Source organism: Drosophila sulfurigaster, chromosome 3 (assembly GCF_023558435.1).
Source record: "Drosophila sulfurigaster albostrigata strain 15112-1811.04 chromosome 3, ASM2355843v2, whole genome shotgun sequence".
In the NCBI taxonomy this organism is placed as follows: Eukaryota; Metazoa; Arthropoda; class Insecta; order Diptera; family Drosophilidae; genus Drosophila; species Drosophila sulfurigaster.
In genome coordinates, this window is record NC_084883.1 from 51,357,010 (window position 1) to 51,373,112 (window position 16,103).

Below are 16,103 nucleotides of genomic sequence, written 5' to 3' on the forward strand. Positions count from 1 at the left end.
AACATAAAAAATGTGACTACCATTTGTTTTAGAGTATAGCAACTTCGTTACACTCATATTGAACCATATCCCTTTCGTACATGTTGTGATTGGGATTATAACAATACGCATTTTTAGCAGCAATAACAAAAAGCACAACACAAACGCATAAAATGGCTGCAGGCAAAAAGTGAGCAATCCTTGCTGTCGAATGGACTCTTATTAAAGACCCGCCAAGAAAGGAGCAATCATTCCAAGTCGACGTCGTCGTCGTCATAGGTTGCCCCTTGCCTCGAATCGTGGCTGTCATGCCTCTGGCAAGCAGTCGGCCAGTTGGCCACGTGCCTCTGACTCGTTGTTGTTGCTGTCGTTGTTGTTGTTGCCGTCGCGTGTTACATCATTCATACGTCATTAATGGCCACGTGTGCCAGGACAACAACAGCTCCTTTCCATTCCTTGCCCTGCCTTGACTCTTGTTGTTATTGTAGGCAGTCTGTTTTTGTTGCATGCACACAGACGCGCGTAATATTAGCAACATTTCAGCCATCTCTCTCACTCTCTCTACCTCTCTCTCTGTCTATCTTTCGCTATTCTCTTTTCTGCTTTTTTCGGCTGCTTTATTGAGCTTGAGAAAACAAATCGCAGCGTTGATTGCGTTTCTTATTAACTGCAAATGTTGGTGGTTGCCCAAGTCAGACAATATGCTCCCTGTCCTCAGTCTCAGTTTCTCTCTATCGTTGCTTTTCCCCCCACAGTTTGTATCATGTTTGTCTTGACGCTCCGTTGACTTCTCACTGCACACACACACACAAATAAATGGACAGACCTTGATGCATTGCCAGCAGAAAGGGGAATTCGATTGTGGTACGCGATTGTGGGAGGGCGTCAAAGATGACGCATTTGCAAAGAAAACACGAGAATGTAATCGTAGGTGTGGCGCCTTACAAAACCTCAGCTTAAATAGCTCTCCCAACGGAAATGTTCGCCTACAGCGTGTGGAGGGAGAGCGAGAGAGTGTGAGAGAGAGAGAGAGAGTTGAAGAGGGCGGCAAAATGGCGGAAACTACGCCACAAAAGAAATTAATTTAAAGTTTCGCCACAAGCGTGAAAATGAAATTACATAATGAATGCAATTAAAATACCAACTAAATCTCAAACACACACACACACACACTTTGGCATAGCCTCACACCATTTCTCACACACACACACACACACTTTGAAAGCGACCTAGAGTCCTGGCAAACATTTGAGCCAAGTAAACTTGGGCGTCTCCTTGCTGCTCCACCTTCGTCTCCTTCGCTTTCTGCTGGCGGCAGCCTTCGCAAAGAACAGCAAATTGCTATTTAGCCATTTTAGATTCCATTAGCACTGGTTAACACACACACACGCACACATATACAAACACACGCACTTGAACACATACATATAAGCTTCAATGCGAGGGTCGCTTCTTCAGTAAGGATTATTTGATCATATATGTAAAAAGGTTGTTAGAACAGTAATAATCTAGTGATAATATCGAAATTAATAAATTCGTTTTTCGTTCAATGTTGCAAATGTGGCAACTTAGCTTTATTATTCATCCTATTTTATATAGCCTTGTGGCTTCTTTTATAGAGAGATGTGCTATCTTTAATAATCCTCCAATCATTAATTTTTTTTAGTTACTATTGATATATTTTAACTGAGTACAAAAAGCTAGAGCTAACAAGTAAGAAAGTTACAGTCAAGTGTGCTCGACTGTGGGATACCCGCTACCCAAATTTAATAAAGCCAAAATATTGCGGTATCATTTTCAAAATATACCGAAAATACTAAAAAATATTAAAAATATCCCGAATGATATGTTTGGTATATCGATATAGTACACCGACAATATACAATGTACCAGATTGTCGGCCAAAGCAACTCAGACCCCTAGTAAGTAGGCGTTTTTGTCCATACAAAAGTATTTATTTAATAACTTCCACAATTTGATCGCAACCAAATTTTCAGGAATCATAACTACTATAGTAGTTATTGTATAAACCAAAACTCGCTACTCTAGCTTTAAAATTACGCTTGTTATTCGGTTTTTTTTTGATTTGCGGGGGCAGAAGTGGGCGTGACAAAAATTTGAAATAAACTTGATCTGCGTGCAAACATAACAAATGCTGTCGAAAAAAAATTATAGCTCTATCTCTTATAGTCTCTGAGATCTAGGTGTTCATACGGACGGACGGACTGACGGACAGACGGACAGATGGACAGACGGACATGGCTATATCGTCTCGGCTGTTAACGCTGATCAAGAATATATATACTTTATAGGGTCGGAGATGCTTCCTTCTACCTGTTACATACATTTCCTGCCGGCACAAAGTTATAATACCCTTCTACCCTATGGGTAGCGGGTATAAAAATTGTCTTTTTTCGCATTTTATATTACTTTGAATTCTCTTGGATAGAAATGGGAAGATATGACAAGGGCGCTCCAAAAATAATTTAAAATAGTATTGCATTGAATTAATATGTTATTTATGAGTATTATTGTTGAGTTTGGTGAAAAACGAGAGAAAGAGAAAGAAAAACTTAAGAACTACTTTATTTAGCCATACAAAAAAAGAATTCTTAATTACAATCGTATTCAAAATTGTTTCAGAGAAAGATTTTTAGAATAAAACTCTACAAAGGCTGAATTCAGAAACAACTAAAGTAAGAATGAAAATATGGTTCAACAACTTTGTATTTTTTTATTATTATTATATATTATTATTATTATTATATATTATTATTTATTATTTAATATATGAAATCTAGTATTTAATACTAAATATATAATTTAGAAAATGAAAGAGTACTGGCTGCTGGGCCCTTAGACCGTTTTTTTTTAATTAATAATTTTATTATTATTATTAATCTCGAGGTTACAAATTGAGTTAACTAAAGACTTTAGGCTGAAATTGAAAGGAGTTTTGATTTGTTTTTTAATTAATATCTATCGGATTTAATTGATATTTACTACTTGCCTAGCGACCCTCGTTGCTTAAGAGCATATGATGATAAATGGCTGTTGTTGAGCTGAAGTTGAAGCCGCCTTTCAGATAACTTTTATTAAATAACTTGTCAAAGCTTGGCAGCAGCTACACACACACACTCTCCTCCATCGTATACAAACACACACTCGCACACCCACACACGCACACACACACACAACCATGTAAGCTTGTCATTTGCCTTGACTTGCCAACTTTTTGCTGTGTGTGTGAAAATCGAAATTTGTTTTTAGCAAAGCAAGGAATGAACAGAAAACAAAAATAAAAAAAAAATTGAGAGAGAAACTATAAAAGCATTCACTTTGTGTGTGAACGTGGGTGAGCAGCTGCAATTTGTACGTTGACGCCTGTGAATTAGCCACCCACAACAGTGGCAGAAGGACCCAAAGGACCAAGGGACCCAAAAGGACCAAGGCACATTGGCAGCCGACGGCAGGACAAAACGAAGCGAAACGCAACGAAACGAAACGGGTTTTGCAGCTAGGCAAAAACAATTTCAATGATCACAAAAATTAATTAAACTTGCGAAAGTGAAGTAAGTGTGAGTGTGTGTGAGTGAGTGTGAGTGAATATGAGTGCTGAGTGTGGGTGTGAGTGTGTGTAAGTGTGTACTCTGCGTGTGTGTCTGTATCATATATTTTCCATAGCAAAAGTTGCACTTGAGGCAGCTAAAGCGACGTTGACGTTGACGACGCTGTCGAAGCTGGCGTCGACTGTGGCAGCGACTGCGACGTCGTCGTCAACGTCAACGCATCCCCACGCAGCGCTTGCAATCAGCGGGCAACAACAACAAGAACATCGTATAGTAACTATTGTCGATGCGAGCCATCGCAACAAGCAACTTCAATGGCCATCACTCACTCTCCCAGCACCTTCATTGTTTTCAGGTGTTTACCCCTGACCCCCCCTTTGAGTCCCCTCCTCCCCCCCTCTGCAACTGCCTGCACTCTGTACTCCAACGCCCACTTGAATTTCTCATGCGCAGCGTTTATATGCAAGTGTGTGTGTGTGTGTGTAACGGGTGTGTGTGCGTGGGTGTTTGGGAGTGTAGACTGCTGACTGTGTAGGCGAACGACGAAACGGTAATATCCTTGTGTTTGGTGGAAGGAAAAAGGAAGTGGATAATACATCCGTCCTTGTTGCTTCGTGTCACCCACTAAAAAAGGCGACGCCACTTCTGAGCGCTGCTTCGCTGCCTTGCTGGCTGCCCAGGCAGTGTCAGTGTCGCCTACAGAGGCACCCAGAAAGGAATAGAGCATACACAGAGTGAGAGAGCGAGCAAGAGTGCTAGAGTGTGAGAGAGACGTAGAGTTAGCAAGAGAAAGCGAGAGAGTGTGTACTGAAAAAGAGAAAGAGAGAGAGCGCACTGACAAGTGGCAGCAACGAAGCTGCGGCGCTGATTTCAAGTGGAAACGGTAACCTCCTACAATGAGGAGAAATGAGAGAGTAAAGCATGAGGTAGGGAAGAGAGGGGGGGACAGCACTTTATCAGATATGAAACTGTGATCGATAGTGCACAGTTTTGTCGCTGTTCATAAGCATTAAGTTGCCCAAAAACAAAAATAAACATGAAGAAAGCAAAGTTCTGAGTGTAAAACGCTGCCATTTGCAAAAAGCTTTCGCCGTGTGTTTGTCATACACAGAGAGAGCGAGAGTGTAAGTGTGTGTGTGTGAGTGTGTATGTGTGTGCAAAGCTAGGCCACACCTTGTCTCAACGCTGATTGGTGTTTCGGCGGAAAAGGGGTGGCTGCCTTTTTGGTGTGGATTATAACCTAAGTATATCCTGGCGCATAAAGGACAACAGCAGCGACGTCGTCGTCAAACAGAGTCGGCAACACACACGCACACACACACACACTTATACACACACGCACAGACAGAGAGCGCGTAGCAGACAGACAGATAGATACACAAAAGCAGTAGCTACAATTGAGGCAGCAGCAGCAGCAACGACAACGTCAGCAGCCAACCACCCACCCAGCGAACCAGCAATCACCAGCTGCAGAACCCACCCCCTCCCACACTCCCTTACTGGCCTGAGCCTGCGCCTTTGGTACACTGAGGGGTTGCAAAACTGGGCAGCGAGACTGGGATTTTTGTGTGTGTGTGTGTGTGTAGCCCAGCCCGGTAGCCCGGCCAGGATATGCGCGATTTGGCGACGGAATGAAATCAATTGTTACGCTGCCGTGCCACAGATCGGACGCAATCCCCGGTGTCAGTGCTCAAATATCTCAGAATAAAAACACTCTCCACTCCACACACACACACACTCTGCCTACCGTGAAAGTGATTTACACGCTGCGTATACGCGATGCGATGCGATTCGTGATTCGTGTGCTTATATAGAAAACAACACAAAACAGACAACAACAAGAAGCGCCTTCTGATTGACACATATAAATCGAGAGACACACTCACACATAGAGAGACAGACTAAAAATCAAAGCAGGTCCAAAGTGCATTGGAAAGCTCGACCGGAAGTCGAGGTGTCCGGTAACGGTAACCGGTTCCGATCGTCACTTTTCCCGTTCCCGTTCCCGTTCCTTTTCCTGTTCCTTCTCGCGACGTCGTGCTGCCGCCAGCCGTGTGTTGACTTTTTTAAATAAATTCAATTGCTGAGCTCCGGTTTTGTTGTTGTCGCTGTCGTTGTTGTGCGTTGGAACCTCCAAAAAATTGTGTCCATATCCGTGTCGTCTACTATGTGCTTGTGTGCGTATTATTAGCTTCCGATCCGGCGACCAATTTACCGCAAGACCAGCAAAACAATTGCCAATTCTTGTGCTAGGCAAATAGGCAGACAATCGTAAAGAAAAACAGAAGAAGAAGAAGAGTGAAGGAAACGTTGCACAAAACATATTTTGGGCAACCGCCGGCGGTGTTTTGCCGACGCTGCTGTCACAATGCTTGACATCAAGTCATCCGCTGATTATTTGTCACGCTCCACGGGCAGCTTTAGCAATTTCTCAATGCTCTTCGCAGGTGAGTGGGCAATGTGTGAATCCGCAGGCAGGCCATCGGTCATAGGCAATCCCACGTGGAATCCAAGTAAATAAATATTAATAACTAATACTTAATATTTATCACATTTAAGTTCCATCGTTGTGCAGAACTTTTGCCATATTTCAACAATGTGAAAAATTTATTTTATCAAATCATTTTACTTAATTTGTGCGTCTCTTTTCTTTTTTTTTAGATTCCTCGTACAAATCGTCGTGGGGCTCCCACAGCTCGACACAATCGCAAGGTGAGTGAATATTTAAAAGTGAAGACAGTTGTTAAAGCAATTAGTGGAAATCCATAAAGTGTACTTGAAGTTTTAAAGGAAAAATCAAAGCTGCTATAGCAAAAGAGATCAACTACAACATGTTCAGAGTAAAGGAAAGAAATAGAGATAGATAATAGACTTGAGTATCTCAAAAAGTCCCTTGTTACTTGAGTTTTACATACATTTAGCTTTCTATCATGTCTATATTTAAACGAAAATACTTAAAGCCTGATCAGAAATCCGTACCAAGAAAATAAGGAATGCAAATATTAAATGACAACATGAAAATGTCGGAATTCTGTTTTCTTTTTCAATTGATTAAACACTTTATCAGCAAAGGAATATTTTCATGTTTACAAATGCAAAGAGAAGAAAAGAAATTGAAACAAAAAACCAAAAAATGAGTAGAAAGAATAGAATAGAAAACAGTAAAGGACAACTCGGCATTTTTCACATAAACAGATTAACTTAGCAACTAAAAAAGGAATATTAGACTGTTAATAAAAATTTAGAAATAAAAAAATTGTTCAGTGTAATACATTACTTAATTATGTATGTATCCAAGTTTAATGTTTTCTTTTCTTTTTTAATTGAATACAATTCTTTTTATAATTTGCCATTCTTTTTTTTTTGTTCACGTAACTTACAATTCTATTTATATAATATTTTAAAACTGAGTTATATTCTTAAGTACTTGTTTTCAATTTTCAAAAAGTTAAATGTTATATCAAGTAAAAATAACATATTACAAGTTCAAAAATGTTGCTCAGTTTGCCAAACTTTGAAGCTAACAAATTGGCATATAAAGAATTCGAGTCTCCTCGAACTTTGTGAGCACCAAATGATGGGAAATTATTGGCCACAAGTCAATAAAAGTAATGCATAAATATTTAAATTTGTGCTCATTATCAAGCAAAGAACACACACACACACAGCAAATACGTGTGCGATTATGCTGAAAAGGGAGCTCAGTGAACCGTGCAAAATGCTTTACAAAAAAATAATGTGTATCGAACAAATCAACAAGCATCAATTGAACACACATCAAAAAAAGAAAGGAAAAAAAGTAACAAGCCGAAAAGGTGTTGACTACACGTGTTGTTGTCAGTTAGTCCCTTAGTCAGTCAGTCAGTCAGTTAGTATACTCGTAGAGAAGGGTTCAACAGGGTGCAATGAAGCGAAGCGAGGACACGCATAGGGATGCAGAGGGGTTCAAAACACACAGTGTTTAACCTGCTCATTAAGCTAGTTATGAAAACACTTAATTGAAAATGACGAAAACAAAACCAAATCGCTTGAGGCGAGTGCGTGAAAATCTCGGATGAAAAGTGTTTGACATAAAATTTACACAAAAATTTCAGCTTGGTTGAATGTTTTACGCTGCCAGCTAGATGATGCCATCGAAATCGTGCAGCTAAAGTTTTTCTTTGTACCCAAACCCAAACCCAAACCCAACTCAACCACCCACCCAGTGGAAGCAGCGAAGCATCCAGAGCAGCCGACACCATCCATTCCAGTGTTCCTGCTGTGATGTGCTGCTCAAATGCAATCGGGCGTCTTTTGTGCTCTTCGCAGTTGAGTGGCCACGTAAAGCGCAAAGCGCAAAACCCAAAAATGTCATATGAAAAGTTCTCATTTGTTCACGATGTTGTTGCTGTTGTTGTTGCCTCTTTTTTGCACAATAAGTGACAACGAAAACAACAGCGGGCGGTGCATAACCACTCAGCCATGCCCTCTATTCCATCGCCATCTCCAACTCCCATTTTGATGTCCTTTGGCCGTCGTCGCCTGTCGCCCGCTGCCTGCGGCTTTAATTTGTATAGAGCGTGAAGTTTGCCACAACTTGAACGCATTTTGACACTCGTCTCTCGCCTCTCGTGAGATCTCTCTTTCTGTCTCTCTGAACAGTTTTAAATTGAATTGCCAGCGGCATTGTTTTGCTTCTCTACAATCATATTCCATTAAAATGAAACAGGCGACCGCATTGCTCATGTCACAGTCACAGTCACACTCCAGGTCCTTTTCGGTTGCCTTCGGCTCTGATTTCTGCTTTGATGACAGCACTGTGATAATGTTTGCACTGCGGTTGAATTGATAATGCCTTTGATTGCCTTGTTCTGTAGTGTTTGTGCAACACAAGCTCACATTATTCATAACTGCTTAGCTCTCACAGACAGTTTGCTATCTGCTTGAGGCCAATTTTTGACGGGACTCTTAAGTGATCTTATCGAGCGTGTAAAAAAGATGATAGCAATAGATTATGTCGATAGAATGTTGAAGGACATGTCACTAACATATATGTATATTAGATCTATTATATTTTATCTTGGAAAGGGAAATCTATAAAAAGATAATGTCAAAGATAAAAGCTATCACTGAGAATTAATATACTTTTTATTCTATTTTTTGAATGAAGTCCGTTATAAGTATATAATATTGAAAATTACAATTTAATTTCATAGAATAATATTATATAAAGGCTTAGAAAAAAACATAGACTTTCAAGGCATCTTCTTAAATCCAACTGGATATCTAAATATTTTGCTTGGAAAATTCGTCGAGATTGGCAACGAATTGTTAAACGGCCTCAATAAGAATGCAATTTTTTGGTATGGCAATTTAAAACAAATTGTTTTGTCATACTTATTTTGCTTTTTCCTTATTGTCAGAAATAAATTAACATTTCTATATTTTAGTATTTTTACTATTACTCTACTTAATAATTTATACTATAGTGCAATCATATAATATTTATAAGTTTCCATTACTTCGAATATTTTATATTACAATAATACATTTTTGAATTTTAACTTCAATAACATTTTTAACACAGTTTTCTGTCTTCAATATGCCAACTGTTAATTTAACATACATAGTATTCTGTCTTTAAAAAAGAATATTTTGTTTCTAATATTGAAATCTCTTTAATTTGCCACCAAATAGTTCGAAATACATACATACTCCACTTAAATTCTGAATATTTTATTTATTTCTCTTTTAATCCCTTGACTTGTATTTCCCATTTCGACCGATACTAATTTGTTTGTTGTTCTATTTATTTTTCCGATTTTTACAGGCTATAGCTCGAATGCGCTGAGCATCAAACATGATCCGCACACACAACTACGGCAACCTGGTAAGTGTCACAATTGAAAGTTGAACAAGTAAGAAAGCTACAGTCGAGTGTACTCGACTGTGAGATACCCGCTACCCATTTTGAATAAAAGCAATATATTTTGCGGTATATTTCTCAAAATATACCAAATATACTACAAAAATACTAAAAAATATACCAAATGGTATATATGATATATCGAAATAGTACCGCATTCAAAATATACCAAAGACGGCACAATATACCAGATTGTCAGACAAAGTAACTAAGACCCCCAGTAAGTAGGCGTTTTTGCCCATACAAAAGTATTTCTTTAATAACTTCGATAATTTTTATCTGATCGCAACCAAATTTTCAGGAATCATAACTACTATAGTAATTATTATTTATACCTAAATTCGTAACTCTAGCTTTAAAATTACGTTTGTTATTCGATTTTTTTTTGATTTGCGTGGGCGAAAGGGGGCGTGGCAAATATTTGAAATAAACTTGATCTGCGTGCAAACATAACAAATGTTGTCGAAAAAAAATAATAGCTCTATCTCTTATAGTCTCTGAGATCTAGGTGTTCATACGGACGGACGGACAGACACACAGACGGACAGACGGACAGACGGACAGACGGACAGACAGACAGACGGACATAGCTAGATCGTCTCGGCTGTTGACGCTGATCGAGAATATATATACTTTATAGGGTCGGAGACGCCTCCTTCTACCTGTTACATACATTTCCTGCCGGCACAAAGTTATAATACCCTTCTACCCTATGGGTAGCGGGTATAAAAACAAACCCGTTGCGTGTATGGTGTTCCATTAAAAGCATTTAAAGTGTAGGCATACTCGTAATATGCACTAATAGAAGGTCCTTAAGTCCACGTGCCGCATTGTTTATGCCTGAATCTGAGGGCAAACATAAACACATCGACTGCTGGAAGAAAGGTTTTTTTAAAGGCGATGCTGTTTGGCTGTTTGGCTGTTTACCAACTAATACTAATAAAGTTGCACAGTTGAAATGTGCGCACGTTGCAAGTGGCACTTGAGTTTCGGGTACGGAACGCGATTTCTTTTCAGTTCGGTTCTCTTTTTTACTTCTTTGCTGTTGAAACAAATACCACCACTCGAAGTCAAAGTGAGTGTTTGCGAGTGAGTCGTGCGTCATTTGATTCGCCCTCGCTTTAAAAAATGTGAATCGTATAAACCCCCGAAATACTGTCGCAAATCAAAACCTTAAATACGCCACTTCAAATCGAATGGAAACAAAAGTGCGGCACATTCAACGCAATACTCATTCGTATTCCCCGTTTCATTCACATTCACATTCACAGTTGCAGTTGAATTGAAGCGTAATGGAAACAATTGAAATGCCATAAAGGATTCTCAATTAGAGAGCGGCCCAGACGCACTCAAAACGATGCCAAGAACTTGGCTTGGTTTTATTTCTCTCTCCCTCTCTCTCTCTCTCTGTCTCTTGTGCATTTTTTTGCTGTAGCTGTCAAATTTTTGACGGCCGTTGCATGAATAAGACGCGTGCCACAGCAAAACTGTTCATTGTAGCTGCCGTCGGGACATTAAATTGCTGCAGAGAACAATGCAAAGAAACAATACTGCAGACTCTATGAATTTAAATGATGCGAATTATGAAACAGAGCAGCATAGAGTAGAGAGCAGAGCAGAGCAGAGCAGATGTGTAACCTTTAGCTAGAAGCACCTGCGCTGGGCGCCTAAGAGTATGCTAAGCTTTTTGCTGCGCATGCAGGAAATGCGCGCCGGATAATAAGTGAAATGGATATTCAACTCGAAGTGAGTGTGTGGGTGTGAGTGTACTCAACAATTGTGCGCAAATGAACCACATTTGTACAGCGTCGCCTGTAAGTGCAGTTTTCGGTAATGCATTTCATTTCATCAGCGGAAACGTAACTTGCCCACGTCTATTTTCCTTCTTTTTTTTCGATGTTGGCTTACGTTATATATTTCGTAATGTATTCCGTTTTTGGCAGGTCCTTCATTAACATTTGCATAAAACACTTACAAACAAAAAAGGAAAAAAAGGAATAAACTAATGTGCTGCAACCACCTTTTTTCTTTGCAGATCCATATCAAATGTTCGGACCCACCAGCAGCAGACTGGCCAGCTCAGGTGAGTTCAAAAGCATAAAGATACAGGTGCTTAGATTAAGTTGATCAAGCCAGCGTGGGGCACGTGCCCCGCAATGTGTCCATAAGTCAACCCCTCGCACACACTCGACTCGCCACTCGAGCTGCATTTCATTATCATATCAATTTCTGGCTGAGATTCTCCTCGGCTCCTGGCTTCTGGCTTAACGTTAGTCACTGGCTACACCGCGGCGTCTGGTTGCGCCCTAACAAATTAACCCATTGCATGCACACCTCGTGGTGAAACCCGTTCCCCCTCCCCTTTTACAGCTTTTCTAATTTATGCGAAAGGTGCTTTTCGGAAATTTATTATCCGCGCATATCGGACGTGTGTGTAAGCGTTGCTCTGGGCGTGGCTCAGCTCCCTACATACATACTTCTCTATATATTCTATTTTTGAACTTTATGCGATTGCATTTAGTCAGCACGCGCCCAAAACTGACATTAAAAAATCAAAAAAATAACTTATGAAAGGGTTAAAAAGTGGGTGTGCATTTATCACTTATGATTAATTGCCAAAAAGAGAGTCGGAAAAAAACGGTGCAATGTGAAAGGGTTTTTATGGTACTTGTGATAAATAATCCTGTGAAAAACTTTGAGTTCATTGCATTCATAAACTTTTATATTTATTACTTAATTATGTTATTTTATTTTCACAATTTAAAACCTGTTTTGTAGGCTTAAAGTTTATGTTCACCATGTTTTTTGTGCGATCAACCTGAATAAATGTTTCTACAATGAGAAAGGAACTCACTAAAAGTAATTTCTATTAGGCTTTTGTTTTTTTTGTTAAACTAAAACAAAGTATACGTTTCGGTTTACGATCAGCTTGAATAAAAGTTAATACTGTGAAAAAAGTTACTTAGTAACTGTAATTTCTTTTATTTTGTACTATTTTTGAGACTAAATAAATCGTAAGTTTTTTTATAATGATAAAAGACCCAACATTATTTTTCTTATTATTATATATTGTTATCTTATATTTATAATTTTTTAAGATTATAATTTAAGTAGATTTCTAAAGTTTTTGTGAATCCTTTATTTTTAAAGCTTATATTATATAAAGAGCATAAAATAACCTTTTAAAATCTAAAACAAAATCTTGAATAGTGATTACGCAATGTAAAAAAAATGAATCAAAGAAGCCGAATTCTTAAATCAAGGTATCAATTTTACGTATTCTTAATACTAAAATGGACTTTTAAGATTGGGTTTCAACAATTTTTTAATTTCAAGTTATTATTTGAAGAATTTATCTTGAAGATTTTGATTCTATTTTTTTTAGAAAGGATTTGTTTATCTATGTGTAATTTTTCATTTATTTAGTTTGATAAGTTGGAAAAAAAAAAACAACTTAGCGTGATCTCTCTTTATTTTTTACAAAGTGCTATAAATATTATAAATAAAAACTATAATAATAGTATTATATTATTTATATACATGTTTGAACATGATTTCAATTTGATTTTACTTCATCATAGTTTTACACTTCATAATCAAATGTTATAATTTTAATCTATTTGATGTAGTAAAGCACAACTAAGCGTAAATTTACATCAAATTTTTTTCAGAGCTTAGCTTTAATTTTTGTGGATTTTCAATTTCTGCATTGGCATTGCATTGTATTTGGCTAGAATAAAATCAATAATTCGTATTGATTCTATGCCAGGATGAGCTTTGCCCTGGGCCGCCATTGTTGACCAGAGCTGAACCCCTTAAATAACCCCACCAAAGGATGGGTGAGGGGGCCGCGCCCCCTTTTCGCCTTACTCCAGCATGGCTGGCAAACATGGCGTTTGAACGGAATTAGCATAAAAATCCAGACGCCCCAACATTTTCCGGCGCGACATTTACACGAACCGAGCGCCATTGCAAAGCGTCTCTCTCTCTTGCTCTTTCGTTTGCTTGCTGTCTCTCTCTGGCTCACACACTCTATGGGCTTTCTCACTTTCTCTGTCTCAGTCAAGCTCATTGGGTTTGTTGTTGTGTGCTGTGTGGTTTAGGCCGTTGCCAAGTTGCCGCTTAAGTTCAACTTGAAGTTAATCGCAAAAGCTCACTGAGAAACACACACACTCTTACACTCTCACACACACATACACACAGTGTGCGCTTTCGCTTTTTGGGTGGCAAAAATGCTGTTTTTGATTAATTATGGCTTCCTTTGGACACGGAACCGCTTTGTTAGCCAAGTCCGGTCTCGGCCTGCAAGCGCAATACGTGCCTCTTGCCTCATTTGCATGTGCGCTCAGACACAGCTGCAACTTGTGCATGCAACGCCAAAAGAGTGTAAGAATACAACATAAAGCAACTCTGAAACTCAAATGAAAACTACAACTACAACTAGCTGTTGGGTCTGCGAGTCGTGACATAATTGCCACCAACGAAAAAAACTAAAAATAAAAGACTTGTTTATAATTAAAAAAGGTGCTGCCCTAAGTGCAGCCTCAGTCGGCGACATCAAAGCAAATTGTGTAAAAGAAAAGTCCCTTCTGCTTTAGCTAATTACTCCCAGTACTTTAGCTACTTTTTTCCGCCTTTAATTTTGCTCAACCAACTTATTTAATTAACATTTCTTAGAGGTGCTCCAAACGTCAAAGACAAGTAATTGAAAGCGGCAAAAATTTGCGAAAAAAACGTGCTTAAATTAAAAATAACTTTTTGAGTCATGATTTGATTATGCCAAATTCTTAATGTGCTATATTTGATATATTCTTCTTTCTAGAATGTTAAAGTCTTAAAGTTAAACTCTGAAGACGCATACTCAATTAAAGAAGATCAGAATTCTAGAATAATTATAGACCGGTTATTCAAAAATACATTATTTTTTAAAGAATGCAAATATAACAAAATCGAACCCAGAGCAAATATCTCAATGTAAGATTAATAGCTTATAAAAAGTACTTTAAATTAAATGATCAGATTTGGAAGACCTGGAAGTTGGTTAAATGCAAATATATCAAAATTGAACCTATAAGAAACAATGTCGAGCTAAAATCATTCCTTCTTAAATTTAAATTGAAAATAAAACAAAAATATAATAAGTTAATGTTGAATTTAAATTATGAAAAATATAAATTGTTCATTTGTTATTGATTCAAGTTTATTTTAAATTTAGGTATATTACAATGTGATACTCAAACTTAAAAGCACCTTAAATATTAAATGCAAAAACACAATATGTAAAAAAAAGTAGCCAATCGTTGGTTGACTATTCTATTTTATTCCTAATGTTGCTCACTCTCTCAAAGCTAATTCGTTCTTTGTCAGTATTCCATTTATTATACAAGTGTCTTGCTGGCAAAAAGTATTACAAAGTTTTGCAGACACCATACAAGCAGTTTATTTATGGGTTTTAGTTGAGTTAACTTTCAATAATATTTATAGAATTGTTCAAGCATTTCATTTATCGTCTGCATCTTCGGTTGACCTTTTGAGTTGCCACAATCAAAATTCAAATGTCGTCGCGCATACTTGCGATTTTCTTTTGTGCGTGTTAAAACATTTACAAAATTATTATTATTGTGTATTGTGTGACTGTGTGTGTGTGTGTGTGTGTGTCAGGGATTCGGCACGCATTCATTGCAGACATCATAAATCGCTTAATCATTTGGCAATTAGGCCGTGCCCCAGGACAAAGTCTCTCTCTCTCTCTCTCTTCGTTGTTCTGTTTGCTGTCAAGCGAAAGCAGCGCAAACGCAACACACACTAAAAAAGGACACACACAAAGTGAAAGAATAGAAAGGGGAAGGGTTTTCCAACGAGGGATGAAAACTGACAGCAAAAGGCAAAGGCAACGGCAACGGCCCTGGGAAGTTAACGTTAAGTTGGCTTTCACTGTTTGCTAGCGGCGGTGGTGTCCTGGCCACCAGGACGAGGATTGCTCATGTGTGAGAACGTCATGAATATTGCGTTAATTGCAAATCATGGCCAAGAGAATGTGTTAAGTGCCAACACGACGATGACAAGGATGAATGATAACTTCACTCCGAGTCGCAGTCGCAGTCGGATTCGGAGTTGGGGACGGAGACGGACGACGCTCATCATCAAAAGGCGTGGCAAAACAATTGACATGCCATTAAGTCAAAAGAACACACAAGCGATGTCCTTTTACAAGCTAATGTGCTATTTATGAAACCGGAGACTGACAAGCAAACCAAACATAGTATACTATTTTATTCGAATTTATATGTTGCTCTGAGGAAAGTCAAGTGTTCAATAGCAAAAGATTAATTGCCAAATTTAACGTTAATTCAAATGTAAGCACTTACAATTACCTTAAAAAAATACTTTACAAATTTGTATTGAATTATTTAGTTTCTCAGATTTTATCTTCCATATTATGATGTTAAGGAATAGCCCACACTCAAAAATTGTGCTTAAAGTTCGAGATGTCTTATTATTTTAATATAGAATTACATTACATTACATAAAGCAATACAAAAAACTTCACTTCAATGGGTAATCAAATTTGTATTACTATCACATTTTGTAGATCACAAACTAATAAACAAATTTTAAGTTCGTAGAAAATACTTTCAATTCATCATTAT

The 16,103-nt window shown here is 38.1% G+C and overlaps 1 protein-coding gene across 1 annotated transcript in view; it reads left to right on the forward strand.

Moving 5' to 3' along the window:
• Positions 1–16,103, forward strand: part of LOC133842484 (DNA-binding protein D-ETS-3) — a 35,362-nt gene that overhangs the window by 13,255 nt on the left and 6,004 nt on the right. Inside the window, 3 exon segments of the mRNA XM_062275579.1 lie at positions 6,210–6,260; positions 9,358–9,417; positions 11,489–11,536. Of these exon segments, the coding sequence (XP_062131563.1) occupies positions 6,210–6,260; positions 9,358–9,417; positions 11,489–11,536 (159 nt within the window).